The sequence below is a fragment of the Notamacropus eugenii genome, chromosome 5 (genome assembly GCF_028372415.1).
Source record: "Notamacropus eugenii isolate mMacEug1 chromosome 5, mMacEug1.pri_v2, whole genome shotgun sequence".
Lineage (NCBI taxonomy): Eukaryota > Metazoa > Chordata > Mammalia > Diprotodontia > Macropodidae > Notamacropus > Notamacropus eugenii.
This window is the reverse complement of record NC_092876.1, coordinates 901546-917980: the sequence shown is the minus strand read 5'-3', so window position 1 is coordinate 917980 and position 16435 is coordinate 901546. Positions and strand designations below refer to the sequence as shown.

At 47.4% G+C, this 16435-nt stretch overlaps 1 protein-coding gene across 1 annotated transcript; it reads left to right on the top strand.

The window, feature by feature from the left end:
* Positions 1–93: 93 nt before the first annotated feature.
* On the top strand, positions 94–13656 carry LOC140504159 (uncharacterized). The gene is made up of 4 exons (XM_072608781.1): positions 94–151; positions 1511–1750; positions 2089–2184; positions 8042–13656. The coding sequence occupies exons 1-4, from the start codon at positions 94–96 to the stop codon at positions 9748–9750; spliced, it is 2103 nt and encodes a 700-aa protein (XP_072464882.1). The 3' UTR covers positions 9751–13656.
* The last annotated feature ends 2779 nt before the right edge of the window (positions 13657–16435 follow it).

The following is a 16435-nucleotide window of genomic DNA, read 5'->3' as shown; positions in this document are numbered from 1 at the left end:
AGGTCAGAGGTTGTGGGGGGAGAGGTCTTGTCACCCCCGCTCCTGTGCCCATGCCCCTGGACAGAAGGGGAAACTGAGGCAACGCCTTTGGTCATGGCCGCCAGGCAGGTGAGCATGAAGGCTGTGTCGGACCAGGGTGACAGTGAGCCTGGTGGGGCCAGGAAAGGAAGCCAGGCTGCCTCAGGGCAAAGGCACAGAAGTGGGAGATGCAATGTTTTGTTCGTGGGACAGCCAGGAGGCCAGTGACACTGAATGGAAGAGTCAGGGGATTGCAAAAGTAGGAGCAGGGTAGGTTATGAAGGGCTTTGAATGCAAAACAGCACTTTGTGTTTGATCCTGGAGGTGATAGGGAATGACTGGAGTTTATGACATAGGGGGATGACATGGGTATACCTTCGTTTCAGGAAAATCACTTTAGTGGCTGAAAGAAGGATGGAGTGGACTGGGACAGACTTGAGGCAGGCAGACTCCCAAGCAGCTATTGCAGTAGTCTAAGTGTGAGGTGATGTGGGCCTGGACCAAGGTAGGGGCCATGTCAGAAGAGAGAAAGGGGCATATTGGGAAGATGCTGCAGAAGTGAAATGAACCAGAGATGCTGCAGAGGAGAAATGGACCAGAGATACTGCAGAGGAGAAATGGACCAGAGATGTAGCAGAGGTGAAATCAACTAGAGATGCTGCAGAGCTGAAATGGACCAGAGATGCTTCAGGGGCGACATCGACCAGGGATGCTACTAGAGCCTGGATGTGGGGGTAAGAGATGGTGAGGAATCCAGGATGACTCCTACAAACTGTGAGCTTCAGGGTCTGGGAGAATGGTGGTGGCCCTTGACAGTAAGAAGGAAGGAAGGAGGTGGGAAGGGTTTGTTGTTCAGTTTCCATTGTGTCCCACTCTTTGTGACCCCATTTGGGGTTTTCTTGGCAAAGACACTGGAGTGGTTTATGTCATTTTCTTCTCTGACTCATTTTACAGATGGGGAAACTGAGGCAAACAGTGTGAAGTGACCTGCCCAGGGATACCCAGCTAGCAGATGTCTGACAGATTTGAACTCAGGTCCTCCTGACCCCAGGCCTGGCTTTCTATCCACTCCACTGCCAGAGAAGGTTTAGGTAGGGGGAAAGATAAGGAGCTCTCTTGGATATGTTGAGTTTAAAGTGTCTCCTGGCTGTCTAGTTGGAGATATCTGAAGGGCTGTTAGAGATCTGAGATTGGAGGTCACCAGAGAGGTTAGAGCTGGATGTGTCAATTTGAGAATGAATAAATGAAGTATAGACAGGAGTGCAGAGGCATGCAGACTCTCCCACAGGCTTTTGTCATGGCTCTGGTGTCCAAGGAGAGAAGGAGCCTGCACATCCACTTAGTGTGTGCCTGCTGAGGAACTCTGATTGCCTCAGGGCAGGGCCAGTGGACAGAGCAGGTCAGCCTTGGCCTTGCCCAAAGTCCCTGGCTCCCCAGCAGCAGACCCCATGAAGCTGCCCTGGTGTCTTTATTCATTTCTCTTATGTTTTAGACCAAACAGGGACACTTAGTCCTTCTCAAATAAGACTGATCTGGTCATCTGCCGTCCCCTTTCTGGACCTTGGTTCAAGAAGTCAGTCCAGACAAGAGTATTTGGTGTTTCAGGGATCGGTGACCTTCAGGGACGTGGTTGTGATCTTCAGCCATGAGGAGCTGGGGCATCTAAACCCTTCCCAGAAGGCTCTCTACTGTGAGGTGATGCTGGAGAATTACAGGAACATGGTCTGCCTGGGTGAGGACCCCAGGCTCCCCTGGGATATAAACATTGCCCCTTGGAGGGAGGGCAGGAGCGTTGGCTGAGAGCTTAGTCACGGGGAGCCTGATGGGATCACCTTGTTCCCAGGTGGAAGAATTTTCCTGGTCCCCTTCTTGAGTGTGGGTCCCCCCTCGTCCCATTCCCTTGGGTCCAAGGCTGTCCTTGAAAGTCCCTGGGCAGCTCCTTGGAGACTTGACAGGAGCCAGTGGGCCCTCCTGGGCCCCCTGAGCCTGCTGCCTTATACCAACAAGAGGGGCCAGATTGGACCTGAGGTGGCTTGACAACGCCAGGACTCTCCCTTTTCCCATCACCAGGACTTGCTGTTTCCCAGCCTGATGTGATGGACCAGTTGGAACGAGGGGAGGCCCCTTGGTATCCTAAAGGAGAATGTGCATGCAGCAGCTCTGAGGGTGAGTGTAAGAGGGCGTGCTGTGGGTAGATGAGGGAGGCCTGTCATCCCCATAGTGGACAAGGAGCTGTCCTGGTGCTCTCCTCTCCCTAGGTCTGTAGCTCAGCCAGGCTGGCAGCACCTTCACTTCTCTGACCTGGAGGGAATGCCCCTTTCCCTTCTTCCCCTTGTCTCCAGCTCCTCCTTCCAGACCTTTTCTTCATCTTTCGACCCTGTGCCTGATGACGCCTCTTGCCTGGCGCCATCATGGGTTTAGGCCTGTGTTATTCTGTCTTGGGATCTGGCCCTTTCTTCACCATCTGTCACTTCTCTGCCTCATGAGGGTCCATCTTTCTCTCTCTTTTTAAAAGTTATTTTGTTTTCAATGTTCTACACTTCCATAAATCTTAGACTTTTTCCCCTCCCTCCCCACTCCCTCCTCAAGACAGCATGCAATCTTATATAGGTTCTTCACATACATTCCTATTAAATACACCTTAGTCATGTTGCATAGAAGAATTAAAATAAATTAGAGAAGTCATAAAACAAAACAAAACATAATACAAAAGAAAATGGTCTGCTTCATTTTGTGATCCAGTTCCATAGTTCTTTCTCTGGATGTGGAAGGCGTTTTGCCTCAAGAGTCCATTGGGAGTTTTTTAGGTCCTTGCATTGCTATGAAGGACTAAGTCTACCAGAAAAATTCCTCATACACTGTGGTTGTTGCTGTGTACAAAGGTCTCCTGGTTCTGCTCCTTTCACTCAGCATCAGTTTGTATAAGTCCTTCCAGGCCTCTCTGCAGTCTTTCTGTTCATCACTTCTTACATCACAGTAGTATTCCATTACATTCATATGACATCTTGTTCAGCCATTCCCCAATTGATGGGCATCCCCTTAATATTCAGTTCTTGGCCACCGCAAAGAGAACTACTATATATATTTTTGTACATGTGGGACCCTTTCCCATTTTTATTATCTCTTTGAGATACATTCCTAGAAGCGATATTGCTGGGTCAAAGGGTATGCACATTTTTGTAGCCCTTTGGGCATAGTTCCAAATTGCTCTCCATAATGGGTGGATCAGCTCACAACTCCACCAACAATGAATTAGTGTTCCAACTCTCCTACTTCTTCTCCAACATTTATCACCTTCCTGTTTTGTCATGTTAGCCAATCTGATAGGTGTGGTGTGGTATCTTCAGAGTTGTTTTGATTTGCATCTCTCTAATCAATAGTGATTTAGAGCATCATCTTTATCTTCTTAAGGAATTAGGGTTAAAGTGTTGGACAGGTGAGTGAAGGTGCCTGAAATACTTTAGTCTGTTCTCTGAGCTCCCTTAACTTGTGTGTCAGAAAGATGATCCCAGACCTCTGCCATCTCTGCTGCCTTCTTGTGGGAAGGGCCTTTCTTGTGCTGGGAGCATCAGGTGTGGTCCCTGCTAAGAAAGGAGCCACAAGTGGGGATGGTGGATAGACTGCAGGCCTGGAATCAGGAAGACCCGAGTTCAAATCCTGCCTCAGATAGGTACCAGCCAGGTGACCTGGCTAGGGCACTTCCCTTCTGTCTGCTTCAGTTTCCTCCTCTGTAAAATGGGGATCATGATAGCCCATTCCTCCCAGTTGTTGTGAGGATCGAATGTGATAATAGCACAGTGTTTGGCACATATTAAGTGCTGTATTAGCACAGTGTCTGGCACATAGTAGGTGCTGTATAAATGTTAGCAGCTGTTGTAAGAAGAGGCTTGGCAGGGCAGGGGGCGGTAAGGAGAGACATGTTACAGAGGACAGACACCCTGCCTCGGCTAGTTAGCAAGCATCTATTAAGTGCATAATGTATGCCAGGCTGGGGATGCAGAGAAAGGCCCTGAGGGAGCCCCTAGACAGGCTGCAACAGGGTATGGGAGGTCATCTCCGAGGGTGGGAGAGACCCCACCTGGCCCTCCGTAGGTCCAGGAGCCATTTTCATTCTGTCCTGCCCAAGGGTGAATGCGTGAGGACCACTGAGGTCTCCTGTCCCTTGCTTCCCTCCCTCGCTGCAGTCATGAGCTGGGCTGAAGCCTGGGCAGGATGGTGGTTGGCAACATTCGCTGGGGAACAATCAAGGCCTCCCCTTGGTGCATGGATTTCCTCATTCCTGAGAGCAGCTTATCCTGCTGAGCTGAGCCCAGTGCTTGGTGCAGAGTCAGAGCTTCATTAGCAAGGAATTCACAGTTAATAAATTATACTCATAATTAATAAATCAATCATTATTAGCCTGAGCTAACTCTAAATTATTACTGGTTATTTAATTGGGCAGTTAGGTGGCTCAGTGGATAGTGCTGGGCCTGTAGTCAGGAAGACCCTGAGTTCAAATCCAGCCTTAGACACTTCCTAGCTGGGTGACCCTGTTTGCCTCAGTTTCCTCATCCCTAAAATAAGCTGGAGAAGGAAACGCCAAACCGCTGTAGTATCTCTGCCATGAAAACTCCACATGGGGTCATGAAGAGTAGGACACGACTGACACAAATGACAGCAAGAGGATTAGTGCTTGTTCTCTGAGCTCTTGAGTGGACTCCCCTATAGAATTGTAAGCCATGGGTCCCAGCCTAGTCCTTCTGTTGTGGGGAAAAAAGGCCAGCTTATTACAGTTTGTGTCATGTGCCAAACTAGGGAAAAGCATAATTTGGGCCAAAGAGAAGGGTATGGGCCAGTGGGCTTGTGCTGGTCCCACTGGCCCTGAAGGGCTCGGACTTGCTTGTCTAGAGTTGGTCTCTGAGATGGGCTGGGCTTTTTCTTTGGTCACCCTCGCCCCACTTCTTACCAGAATAAAGGAATCTTCAAGCTATTAACAAACATTTATTAAGCACCTACTGGGTGCCAGGCATTGCACTGAGTGCAGGGGATAACAAGAAGACGAGGACTGGGGCTTCCACCTGCATGGAGTGAGGAGAGTGGGGCATATAAAAATGTACACAGTGTGGGTGTAGAGTGAGTGAGTTCAGAGCATTCATGATTAACATTATTTATGTAGTCCACAAAAGAGATAAAGGCTAGCAGATGAATGCAAAAGTGGGGCCTGAATTGTAAGTTAAAGGGAGTGGGGGCTCTGAGTGTGCACATGCATGTGTATGTGTGTGTCCACTCATGTCTTGCTGTTTACATGTGCAAGCATGTACAATCTGGCTTGTCACAGAGGGCAGAAGGATCAGGAGCTGCTGGGCTGCAAGGCCAGGCTGGGGCCGGGTGGTAGAAGGCTTTGGGAGTTGAAGGGCAGTTAGTCGGGAGTCTTTGGAGTTAACTAGATCAGAGCTGTCCTTAAGAGAAGTCATTTGGACTTGTGATGGAAAATGCTGTCCCTCTCCAGAGAAAGAACTGTGGAGTCTGAGTGCGAAGTCTGAGTGCAGGGGAAACCGAGTGCAGAGTGTGAATGCAGAATCTGAGTGCAGAGTCTGAATGCAGAGTGAAGCCAACCATTTGCTCTTTGGTTTATTTCATTGTAATTCTTCTATACAACATGACTAATGTGAAAATGTATTTAATAGGAATGTATATATAGAGCCTATATAGGATTGCATGCTGTCTCAGGGAGTGGGGGGAAGAAAACTGAAAACTTATGGAAGTAAATGTTGAAAATTAAAATAAATAAATTAACTTAAAAAAAAGTCCTTTGGTGGCTGTGTGAAAGAGGGAGGGTTTTGGGAGGCCAGTGTGGTGGTCAAGCTCAGAGTCAGGCATGGGAGCTGTGGAGGAGGTTTGGAGGCAGAGAGAAGTGTACGGGGGATCACCTGGTGGAGTCTCTAAACAGAAATGGGGGAAAAGGAGTGAGCTCTGAAGACCCTAGGAAGGACAAGGAAATGAGGTGACTCATGTCAAGCTCTGATGTGGAAAGGAAACAACCCAGTGACCCCCATTATACAGACGAGACTACTGAGACAGATGGAAGTGATATGACTTGCCCAGTCACACAGCTAGGAGGTATCTGAGGTTCCCTGGTTTATTTGCTTTTTAATTGACCTCTCTCACTATCCTTTGGAATTTTACGCCCCATGATCTTCTCTCTGTCTTGGTGGTAGCTGATAGGTCTTGTGTGATTCAGACTGTGGCTTTACTTCTTTGTTTTTGGTGTCAGCACCCTTCATTTTGAGGAGTTTAGAAGAATTTTTTCTAGCTTTACCTTTCTCTGTGCAGTTTTCACTTATAATTTCTTGAAACAGAGCATCCAGGTTCCCCAGATTATGTCTCCTTGACCTGTTTTCCAGGTTGGCGCCCTGCTTTGGGTTCCCAAGTACCGTGGTTCTCTCTGGGGAACCCTCAGCTCATGCCACCTCTGGAGACAGAACCATGTCCAGGGTTGGCTTTCCTATCCCTAAGCCTAACCCTAACCTTGTTCTGGGACCAGCTTTGCTGGGGGCCTCTTTTCCCTTTTGCCTGGGGCTCCTGGGATGGGAGAAGAAGTCACTTGGACTTGTTTCTCTCTTTATCTCTTCATCATTATTTGTTTGTCTTTCTCAGACAGCCTCTTGGGCTTTCCCTAGGAGTCCCCTGACCAAGAATCCTTCTGGGATATTTGAACCAATTGCTTTCTCACTCTGTAGACTTTTCCTAGACCCTTCAGATGTGTGCTCAGCTTTGAATTAGGGTTATAATTAAGATCAAGTTATGAAGGAGAGGGGTAGACACAAGAATCTGCCTCTGACTTAATGAGTGGGAAGGGGTCATCAGTACTTCTAGGGTTGTGAAGGGTCAGTGAGATTGGGGGGATCTCCATGGAAGGAGTGTAGTAGTGAGCTCTGCCTTGAGGCAGGGGGTCTGAGTACAGGAGCCATGGAGTTTTGTGGTGGGTCAGCTAGTGGGCGGGGAAGGGGAATTTGGGGGCCTTGGCAGAGAGAGGTACCTCACCCATCACAGTTCCCCTATTCTCTAGTTTGGTCCTGGGTAATCTTTTCTAGGACCTGCTAGGACTCCATGTCTGGAGTCAGGAGGCCCTGAGTTTCAGTCCAGCCTCTGATACTCAGTAGCTGGGTGACTTGGGCAAGTGCCTTCACCTGTTTGCCTCCATCTCTTCCTTGGTAAAATGACCCTAAGCCTACCTCCCAGGGTTGTGGTGAGGGTCCAGTGAGATCATATTTATAAAACATTTGGCACACAGGAGATGCCTTATAAATGTTCATTCCTTCCCCTTCCCTTCGATCTTCTTCCTAACCCCTCACCCCATCCTGCCATCAGGAGGCATTCATTAAGCACCAGAAGTACAGGGATGTGTAGCCCCCGCTCATGAAAAGCTTGGGACTGCATGTGCATAGATAAACCCATGCAAGAGAATCCTCAAAGCTAGCCAAAGGTTTGCAAAGTGTTTTCTGTCTGTCATCTCATTGGCTTTGATCTTCCTTTGGGGATGAGGGGGAGTTAGGTGCTATCATTATCCACATTTTAGAGATGAGGAAACTGAGGCTGAGAGGTGACAAATGATTTGTCCAAGGTCACTGAGCTAGGAGGTTCTTGAGGGAGTGCTTCAAGTCCTGAGTGCCTGACATTTCAGTGTCTGCAACTGGCTGCCCAGGTGTGTCCGAGATCAAGGCAGGATGAGTAGAATTCAGGAGGCCCCTTTAATCATCCTTGAATGGTGGCCAGCCAAGTTCTGTTTCTGGGGCTTGTTCAGAGCTCACCTCCATTTCAAATGGGTACGCTGGACTTGTCATCTGGAAGTGTCATCACTGACCTCCCTGTTGAGAGGATGTTTGGAAGCAGTGTATATGCCATTCTGAGCTGTGCCAACAAGACATTACTTGTTCTACATTTTAAAGAGAGACTCATTTTTTTGGATGGAAGGAGAGAGAGGATAGGACTATTTATGTGCCAAGTGAGGATGATGGGGATTCATGTTTGTTCTTTGTTTCAGATTGGGAGTCCGGTCCAGAGCTGGGTGTTTCTATGGAACAGTCATCCCAAGAGGGACTCAGCAGAAAGGATGCCTCTGTTCTCTGCTTGAGGGAAACCTGGGCCCCTAGTGATGGTGACCTTGAGAGGGAGCAGAGGGAGGAGGAGGAGGAGGCAGGCAGGGGTGATGGCAGGAGCTTCAGGCCAGGCCAAGGACCTGTTGGAGAGGCTGTCTGCGCTCTTGAGGCTCACAGAAGTAGCTTCAGGCAGTGCTCAGATCTAAAGAAACGGAACAGAATCTGCTCCAAGAAAATATTTTTCAATTATAATGAATGTAGGATAGGTTTCAACTGTAACTTATTGTTTGCTTCTTATTGGTTTGTTCCCACTGGAGAGAAACATCATCAGTGTAGTGAGTGTGGAAAGATTTTCAACCGCAGCTCATCCCTGACCTCCCATTATAGAATTCACACAGGAGAGAAACCATATGAATGCAAAGATTGCGGGAAGGCCTTCTCCCATAGGTCACAACTTGCCTCCCACTGCAGGGCTCACACTGGCGAAAAGCCTTACGAATGTAAGGAATGTGGGAAGGCTTTCCTCCAGCGGACTCGCCTTAATCGACACCAGAGTGTTCACACTGGGGAGAAGCCATATCGGTGTGATGAGTGTGGCAAGGCCTTTACTCGAAGCTCCTCCCTCATTTCCCACTACAGGCTTCACACTGGAGAGAAACCTTATAAGTGTAATGAGTGTGGGAAAGGCTTTTGCCTGAGAGCAGAACTTGCCCGCCACCAGACAGTTCACACTGGAGAGAAACCTTATGAGTGTAATGAATGTAGGAAGACCTTCTGCCTGAGGGCAGAACTCACTCGACACCAGACAATTCATACTGGAGAGAAACGCCATGAATACAGTGAATGTGGGAAGGCCTTCACCCGTAATCCTTCCCTCATTTCCCACTATAGAATTCATACTGGAGAGAAACCCTTTGAATGTAAAGAATGTGGGAAGGCCTTTGGCAGGAGAACGGGACTCATTTATCATCAGAGGATTCACACTGGAGAAAAACCTTACCAGTGTAGTCAATGTGAGAAATCTTTCTCCTATAGATCAGAACTTACTTCTCATTATTGGATCCATCTCGGGGGAAAACCTTATAAATGTAATGAATGTGAGAAGGCCTTTGGGCAGAGAACACAATTAATTTATCACCAGAGGATTCATACCGGTGAGAAACCCTTTGAATGTAAGGACTGTGGGAAGGCCTTTACACGCAGCTCATCCCTTACTTCCCATTACAGGATACATACTGGAGAGAAACCATACAAATGTGTTGAATGTGGGAAGGCTTTTGGCCGGAGAACTGAATTAATTTATCATCAGAGAATTCACACTGGGGAGAAACCCTATGAATGTAAAGAATGTGCGAAGGCCTTCTCTCATAGGTCAGAACTTACCTCCCATCAGAGGATACACACTGGGGGAAAACCTTATGAATGTAAGGAGTGTGGGAAGGCCTTCCGCCTGAGTTCACACTTTGCTCGACATCAGAGAATTCATACTAGGGAGAAACCTCACAAGTGTAAATGTGGGAAGACCTTCAGCTGGAGCTCATCCCTTGCTTCCCATCAGAGAATTCATACTGGAGAGAAAACTCATGGGGAGGTCTTCCATCTGAGCGCTGAACTTACCCAACATCAGAAGGTTCACACTGGACAGAAATCTTGAACAGTTTAAGTACGATTAGTAGGATGTGTGAGTCAGGTTACAGACAGGTTCCTCCCTGGACTGGGGATTAGGGAATTTACACAAAAAGGAAGTCCCATGGGTGGGCTGCTTTCCCAGCCTCACCCACCCTCAGGTTCTTTCCCTCCTTGAGCCTCATTCATTGGAGCCATTGGGACATGAAAGGGCTCTCTTCCTCAGGCCCAGGCTTTTCCCTGTTTCCTTGTTGCCTCTCATGAGTTTTTCCTTTGAGAAGAACTTGAGATTTGTTTTTCCCTTCCTTGGGAGGAGGCGAGCCACTGGAGGTGCGCACACTGGTCCATACACCCGTCCATCCACCTGCCTGATAGCGTGTGCCCCCAGTCTGCCCCCTGCCCACTGTTGTGGCAGTGGGCCCCTCTTTCTCTGGAGTGCTGTGTACTTTGCTTTAATTTCCACAAACCTCATGCTTGTTGTGATCCGCTCCATTCACATGTTTCAGGAAGCTGGCTTCCAGGTCTTTCTTCCTGTGGGGAAGAGGGGGTATCACTGAGTCAAATAATTCTGGCAGAATTCCAGTTTTTTCACCCAGATTTGAGCATCCAATGAACAGTCCCTGCCCAGTAGCCTTTTCACTGCCGCCCTGTCTCCCTTCCTGCCGTTGCTGCCAGACTTCTTATGAAAAGGCCATGTTCAGCACCTCCAGCTGCTCACTCCCTGCTTTGTCCTCAACATCCCCTAGCCTGTCTGTCCCAGTCACTCCATGAAACCATTTAAAAGTCACCAGGGACCTGCTGATGAACAGGTGCAGTGACTTGGTTCATTGAGCACAGTGGTGCACTGCCTGGTGAATGTTTGCCAAGCAGGCTCTGGCCCATTGGCCGTCCTGGGTGTCAAGACTGTGAAGGACAATGGAGGGAAGGCCTGCTCTGCCTTGAGCAGAACCCAGATCCACTGGCCCTTGGAGCACTGCTCCCCTTTACCTCGGTGAAGTCTTTGCAGTGCAGACTGTCCTCGTCCTCCTGCCTTTTTTCTCCTCTTGAGACATGATATTTGCTGTTCCCCAGTCTCTGCCTCTGCTTTTCCTACCTTTGTCCTTTCTGTCACTGCTGAAGGTGGCTGCTAGGCATGGGAGGAATGAAAGTAGGTTTGATGGAGGGAGTTTGGTTTCAATGGGGTGTCCCTGTGAGGGCCCCCTTTCCAGCCTGTGTTTGCTTTTTCCTCTGCTCCCCATGGGTTCATGTATTGTCTGTCTTCAGGTGACTCCCCCATGGATGTATCCAGGGCTCCCCTCCCACATCATCAGCTGCCCCGTATCTCTAGACAGGCTTGATCTTGCTATCTGCTCCTCTTATGCTCCATTTGACTTAACCGGCCTGCTTGTCTACCTCCTCCCATCTTTTGCCCTGGGCCTTTCTGGAGACTCTGGCCCAGGCTGTGTGCCCTCCCTTCTCCCCAGGGAGTCCCTGGCTCCATTCGGGGTTTAGTCAAGTGACAGCTCCTGCAGGTGCCACTGTCACTGCTTCTCTACCCTCCATTCTATTACACACACACATACACACGTGCACACACACACACACACATACACTTTCTCCATATACATATTGCATTAATTTTGTTTAGTCAATTTTCAGTTGTGTCTAACTCTCTGGGACCCCATTTGGGGTTTTCTTGGCAGAGATGTGGGAATAATTTGCCTTTTTCTTCTACACCTCATTTGACAGATGAGGAAACTGAGGCAAACAGGGCCAGCTCATAAGTATCTGAGGCCAGATTTGACCTCAGGGTGATGAGTCTTCCTGACTCTGTGACTGGTGTGCCCTAGCCACCCTATTTACCCGTGTGTGCCTCACTTCCCCAGGACAGTGTCAACTTTGGGAGGGCCAGGACCAGGCCATTTTTGTCATTGTACGCCTAACGTCCAGCATGGTGCCTGGCACATGACAGATGTTTAATAAACACTCATTGGATGGATGCTCTCTATGACGGCCAGTGACTCTTCCACTCCAGGCTCTCCTGCCTAAAGCCTGAGACTTAATGTCCATACTACCTGCTTCTTGTCACAGACTGGACAAGGGTTTATGGTCAGGAACCCCAGAGGCTCCTTCCTGGTGTTCCTCAGAGCACATTTGTCCTCATTCCAGTCAGAACATCCTCTTCCAGGCTGACCCCAAATGCTTTTTTGAGCCTCAAGTATAGACTTGTCTTTTCCCTTCCCCCCTTCTACTCTCCAATCTCCAAGTCAGCAAGCATTTATTGAGTGCCTACTGTGTGTCAGGCACTGTGTCCCTACCCTCAAGGGGCTGCCCTTCTAGTGGAGGGAGACAACCCGTAGAAGGGGAGCAGAAAAGGGAGGGTGGGAGTCCTCATGTACGTGAGGGAGTCGTGGAGAACTAGGTCCTTTCCCTTCTGAGATCGCGTTTCCCCATCGAGGCCACCTAAATTCTGTTTCCTTTCAGAGGACTTCATCATAAGAGATCTGGAGTGTGGAGAGGCGTTCCTGGAGTTCTTCCTTTTCTCCAGCAAGAAGGACGGACTGAACTTGGAACAACAGAGGATCCTGTCAGTGGCAGCAAAAATACAGGGAGCCTCCTCTGGGCTGAGCTCCCGGGGGCTTCCCAGGTTCAGCCTGCTCTTGGGGTTTGCAGGTCAGGATGCCACGCTTTCATGGAACCCCATCTTTTTCTCTGAGTTCTGCACTCATTTGGAGGTTTGCTCTAACAAGAACACAAACAGCTGATCTTGAATGCCCATTATTAATAAGAACTTTGCTGTCAAAGTCATACTTTAATTTTTTTGTGTTAGTGGTGTTTAGTGCTTGTCATTTCTAGCATCTGATTCTTTTCTCAAAGAAAGTCCAATAGTTTTGTGAGCTGTTTCAGTTTGGCTTCTTGCGTCCTTATTCCTGATTCATACTTTGCAGATTATTTGTCAGTATCCTCACCTGTCACATCATCTTTAATTGAAGTTCATAAGTATAAAAAGTGTTGATTTCATTTAATTTAGGTCATTAGTTAAGGGTCTGTAGGCAGCAGGGAGAGGTGGTCCAGTTTTCCAGCCACATAGAATGAGGTTCAAACAATGCAATAAGATTTTCTCCCAACTCTCCCAACTGAACGTTTTCCCACAAGATGGAAGTTAGATTAAACCCATAATGAAATAGCACCAGAGTCGAACACAAGATGGAGTCAGTGTGGTTCACTCAATTCCTACTTGACTACTCACTGTCCTAATTACCTTAATTTCCTCAGTGTGACACTTCCAACAAAAGCCATCTCCCCTTCACATCATATCCCTTTTTGTTCCTTTGAAACCCTGCTTCTATTTCCTTTAAAAATACTTCATTCTCCCTTACACTCAAGTGGGAAGAGATGTGTTTTGAGGTTCTTTGCCTTCAGAAAGGAGAGCAGCCTCCATTTGACATGCAGATAGTAGTTACTAAGCAATGGCAGAACTACAGAATTTGCATGCTTAAGTGAATCACTGCATAATTTCCCTAAGTTTCATAATGGTGAGATGATCAGTCTTATTTGAACAACTTGTTAGTGTTTCTATTTCAGCCCCAAGTACCCCAATAAAACACTACTTTTTACTGCTCAGCAACTTGACAATCTCACCCAAATTCCTTACTTTTGTCTCAACAAACCCACAACCATGATCATGTTCCCATCAGTCTTGCATCAACAACTTTTGGTCCGTTTCTCTCCATTTTCTACCACCAGTTCTTGGTTTCAAATCCAGGGAATATCCTGTTCCTGGCACTCTCTGTTGACACCTCCGCCCTTTACAGTTTCCTTTTGTGTATTATCTTCCTCAGTTAGATTATGTGCTCCTTGAGGGCAAGGACTGTCTTTTTTGTAGTTGTATCTCCAATGCTTAGCACAGTGCCTGGCACATAGTGGATGCTCAATAAATATTTATGAAATTGAATTTTGCCAATTGGTCCATCCATCAATCTACTTGCCAATTTCCTTATAACCCTCTAATTGTCTGACTTGCCATTTCTTACTTATCACCTCTGCTTACTAACTATCCTTTATTTGTCCTTGAGTCTATGTCTTCACAGTAGATAGAGTGTTGTACTTGCCTGTGCTCCTGTTCACATGTTGCTGAACAAAGCTGGAGAAAACCATAAACCCGTGTGACTGGACCTGCTATCTGTTGGAGTCGATCAGTTTTCTCTCTACAAGTGGATAACATTTTTCATCATGAGTCCTTTGGAATTGTGGTGGGTCATTGTGTTAATCAGACTTAGTAAATCATTCAAAGTTGACTTTACAGTATTACTGTTACTATGTAGATGGGCAGCAAGGTGGTGAAGTGGATAGAGCACTGTGCTTGGAATCACAAAGACTTATCTTTCTGAGTTCAAATCTGGCATCAGGGGCTTACTGTGTGATGTTGGGCACTTAACCCTGTTTTCCTCAATTCTTCATCTGTAAAATGAGCTGGAGAAGGAAATGACAAGCCATTCCAGTATCTTTGCCCAGAAAACCCCAAGTGGGGTCATGAAGAGTCAGAGACAACTGACATGACTGAACAACAAAAACGACATGTAGCTAGTTCTCCTGTTTTTACTCATTTCACTTTGCATCAGTTCATATAAGTCTTTCTGAAGCCATCACCATTCTGAAACCATTTCTTACAGCACAGTAGCATTCTATCACCTTTATATGTCATTACTTGTTCAGCCATTTCTGAATCGATGGGCATTTCTTTAATTTCCAATTCTTTGCCACCACACATGCACACAAATCTGCTATAGACATTTTTGTATGTATGGATCTTATTTCTTTTCCTTTGATTTTCTTGGTGTATAGGAGCAGTAGTAGTAGTACTAGGTCAAAAGGTATGCACAGAGTCTTCCCTGTTAACAAAAGACCCCCAGGCCCATAAAGGGACCTGAAATGAAACAGAGTCTAATTACAGATTACAAAGTGTTTATTGTCTGAAAAAAGCTTGCAGGAGATAAAAGATCCTGCAGGAGAGCAGAGAGGAAGAGAGGGTTCTCAGCTGCTCAAAAGGGAGTGAAAAAAGGGTGAGATAATATAGTTTCTAGAGGCTTTTGGGTGGGGAGCAGGGGTGAAGGGAGAAGACATCTGTAGTCACAGTAAGTCAGGCAGCAGGATGTTTAGCAAGTCTTCAGCAAGGTCTTGAATCTGTAGCTTCTCCTCAAGGCCCCTTGAGCTGGTCAAGGCTGGTTCTATGGTTTTGGCAGCTACAGGCACCTCAAAATTCAGCCAGAGTTCTCTTCCAAAGGATCACTGATATGTCAGAAACCCTCCTAATTGACTGATTATTGTGTAACTCCATTGTATTACTCCCTTGTGAAGAAGGGAAGTTCTAACATAGTCATTACAGATCATGCATTAACAACTCCAAGCATGTGAAGACTCTTTCCTCCTCCCTCCACCACCCTGTCAGAATGAGGAGGTGCTGTGGATTGCTTCGAGCTTGGGTAGACATCACATGTCTTGGCTTTTGTCCTGACTCCAGTGACTCTGGAAGAGAGAGGCCAGTAACTTTGTGCAGCTCTGCCTCACTTAAATCCAAAGTGTGTGTTTATTCATCCTTCATTGCTGAAGAAGACTATGCCATCAGAGAAATGATGACATGATTTGCACTTGACTTTGATTCTGAGTGAGGGAGAGCTGTGCAGGTCATCAGCCTCACTTCTCCTCCACAGCCATCTGAATCCAGTGACCAGATATTCATCAGGATGACTGGAGATGACCCAGGATGAGGCAGTTGGGGTAAATGACTTGCCCAAGGTCACACAGCTAGTGACTGTCAATTGTCTGAGGTGAGATTTGAACTCAGGTCCTCCTGACTCCTACACTGGTGCTCTATCCACTGTACCACCTAGCTACCCCATCCAAAGTATGCAGGAATCAAAAAATGTCCCCTATACCATTTTACTGTTTTCATCTCCATCAAAGTCCTGTGGCCACAGGCAAGTGACAAAGCATCAAGTGCAGATACTCTGGGAGCTGTAGTCACAACCCTGTACCCAGTGGCCCAGGCCATAGGGTCATCTTCTCACTGGGCTGGAGCAGCTGTGGGATTTGGCAGCTCCCTGGTTATCTGAGCAGCTTTTTAAAGGACCACACTGCCCACCTCCTGGTATGAGGGAAGGGGCTACAAAAGGGGCCCTAAAAACTCTCTGCTTCACCCAACTTTGTCCTGCTTACCATGACAGACATGGCTTTCACCCTGTGGTTGAAACACAAAAAAATGTACAAAAACTTTTGTGAAGATTGTGAAGCATTGGTGCATGGAATCCAGGAGATCTCAAAGATGAACAGTTCTTGTTTTGAGAGAATTCAGAGGTATCACATCCCAGTAGCAGCCCTGAGTGACACAAGACTAGCAGATGAAGGCCAGTTTACTGAAGTCAGAGCTGGATACACATTTTTCTGAAGTGGCTACAGTGAAGGGGAAAGCTGTGGAGCTGGTGTGAATTCTGCAATCATTAAGCTTATATGGCTCCCAAAAGGAGTGAGTAACAGGCTCATGACAGTGTGATTGTCACTTGCAGGAAAGCTACATGGCTCCATACTCCCACCATGACAAACTCTGATGAGATCAAAGAAAGCCAGAGGAGGCACAGACTATCAGACAAAGCAGGGAGTCCTTGGGAGGAATGGAGTTGGAAACAGCGACAGCAATGGTCACTTACTACTGAAGACTTGTGCATCGCATGACCTCA

What these genes read in the sequence shown, in the direction of transcription:
- LOC140504159 (XM_072608781.1), top strand. Translation starts at nt 94, where the DNA reads ATGGCCGCCAGGCAGGTGAGCATGAAGGCTGTGTCGGACCAGGGTGAC. An exon ending in CCAGGGTGACAGTGAGCCTG is followed by an intron (nt 152 to 1,510) that starts GTGGGGCCAGGA and finishes CTTATGTTTTAG; the next exon opens with ACCAAACAGGGACACTTAGT. An exon ending in CAGGAACATGGTCTGCCTGG is followed by an intron (nt 1,751 to 2,088) that starts GTGAGGACCCCA and finishes TCCCATCACCAG; the next exon opens with GACTTGCTGTTTCCCAGCCT.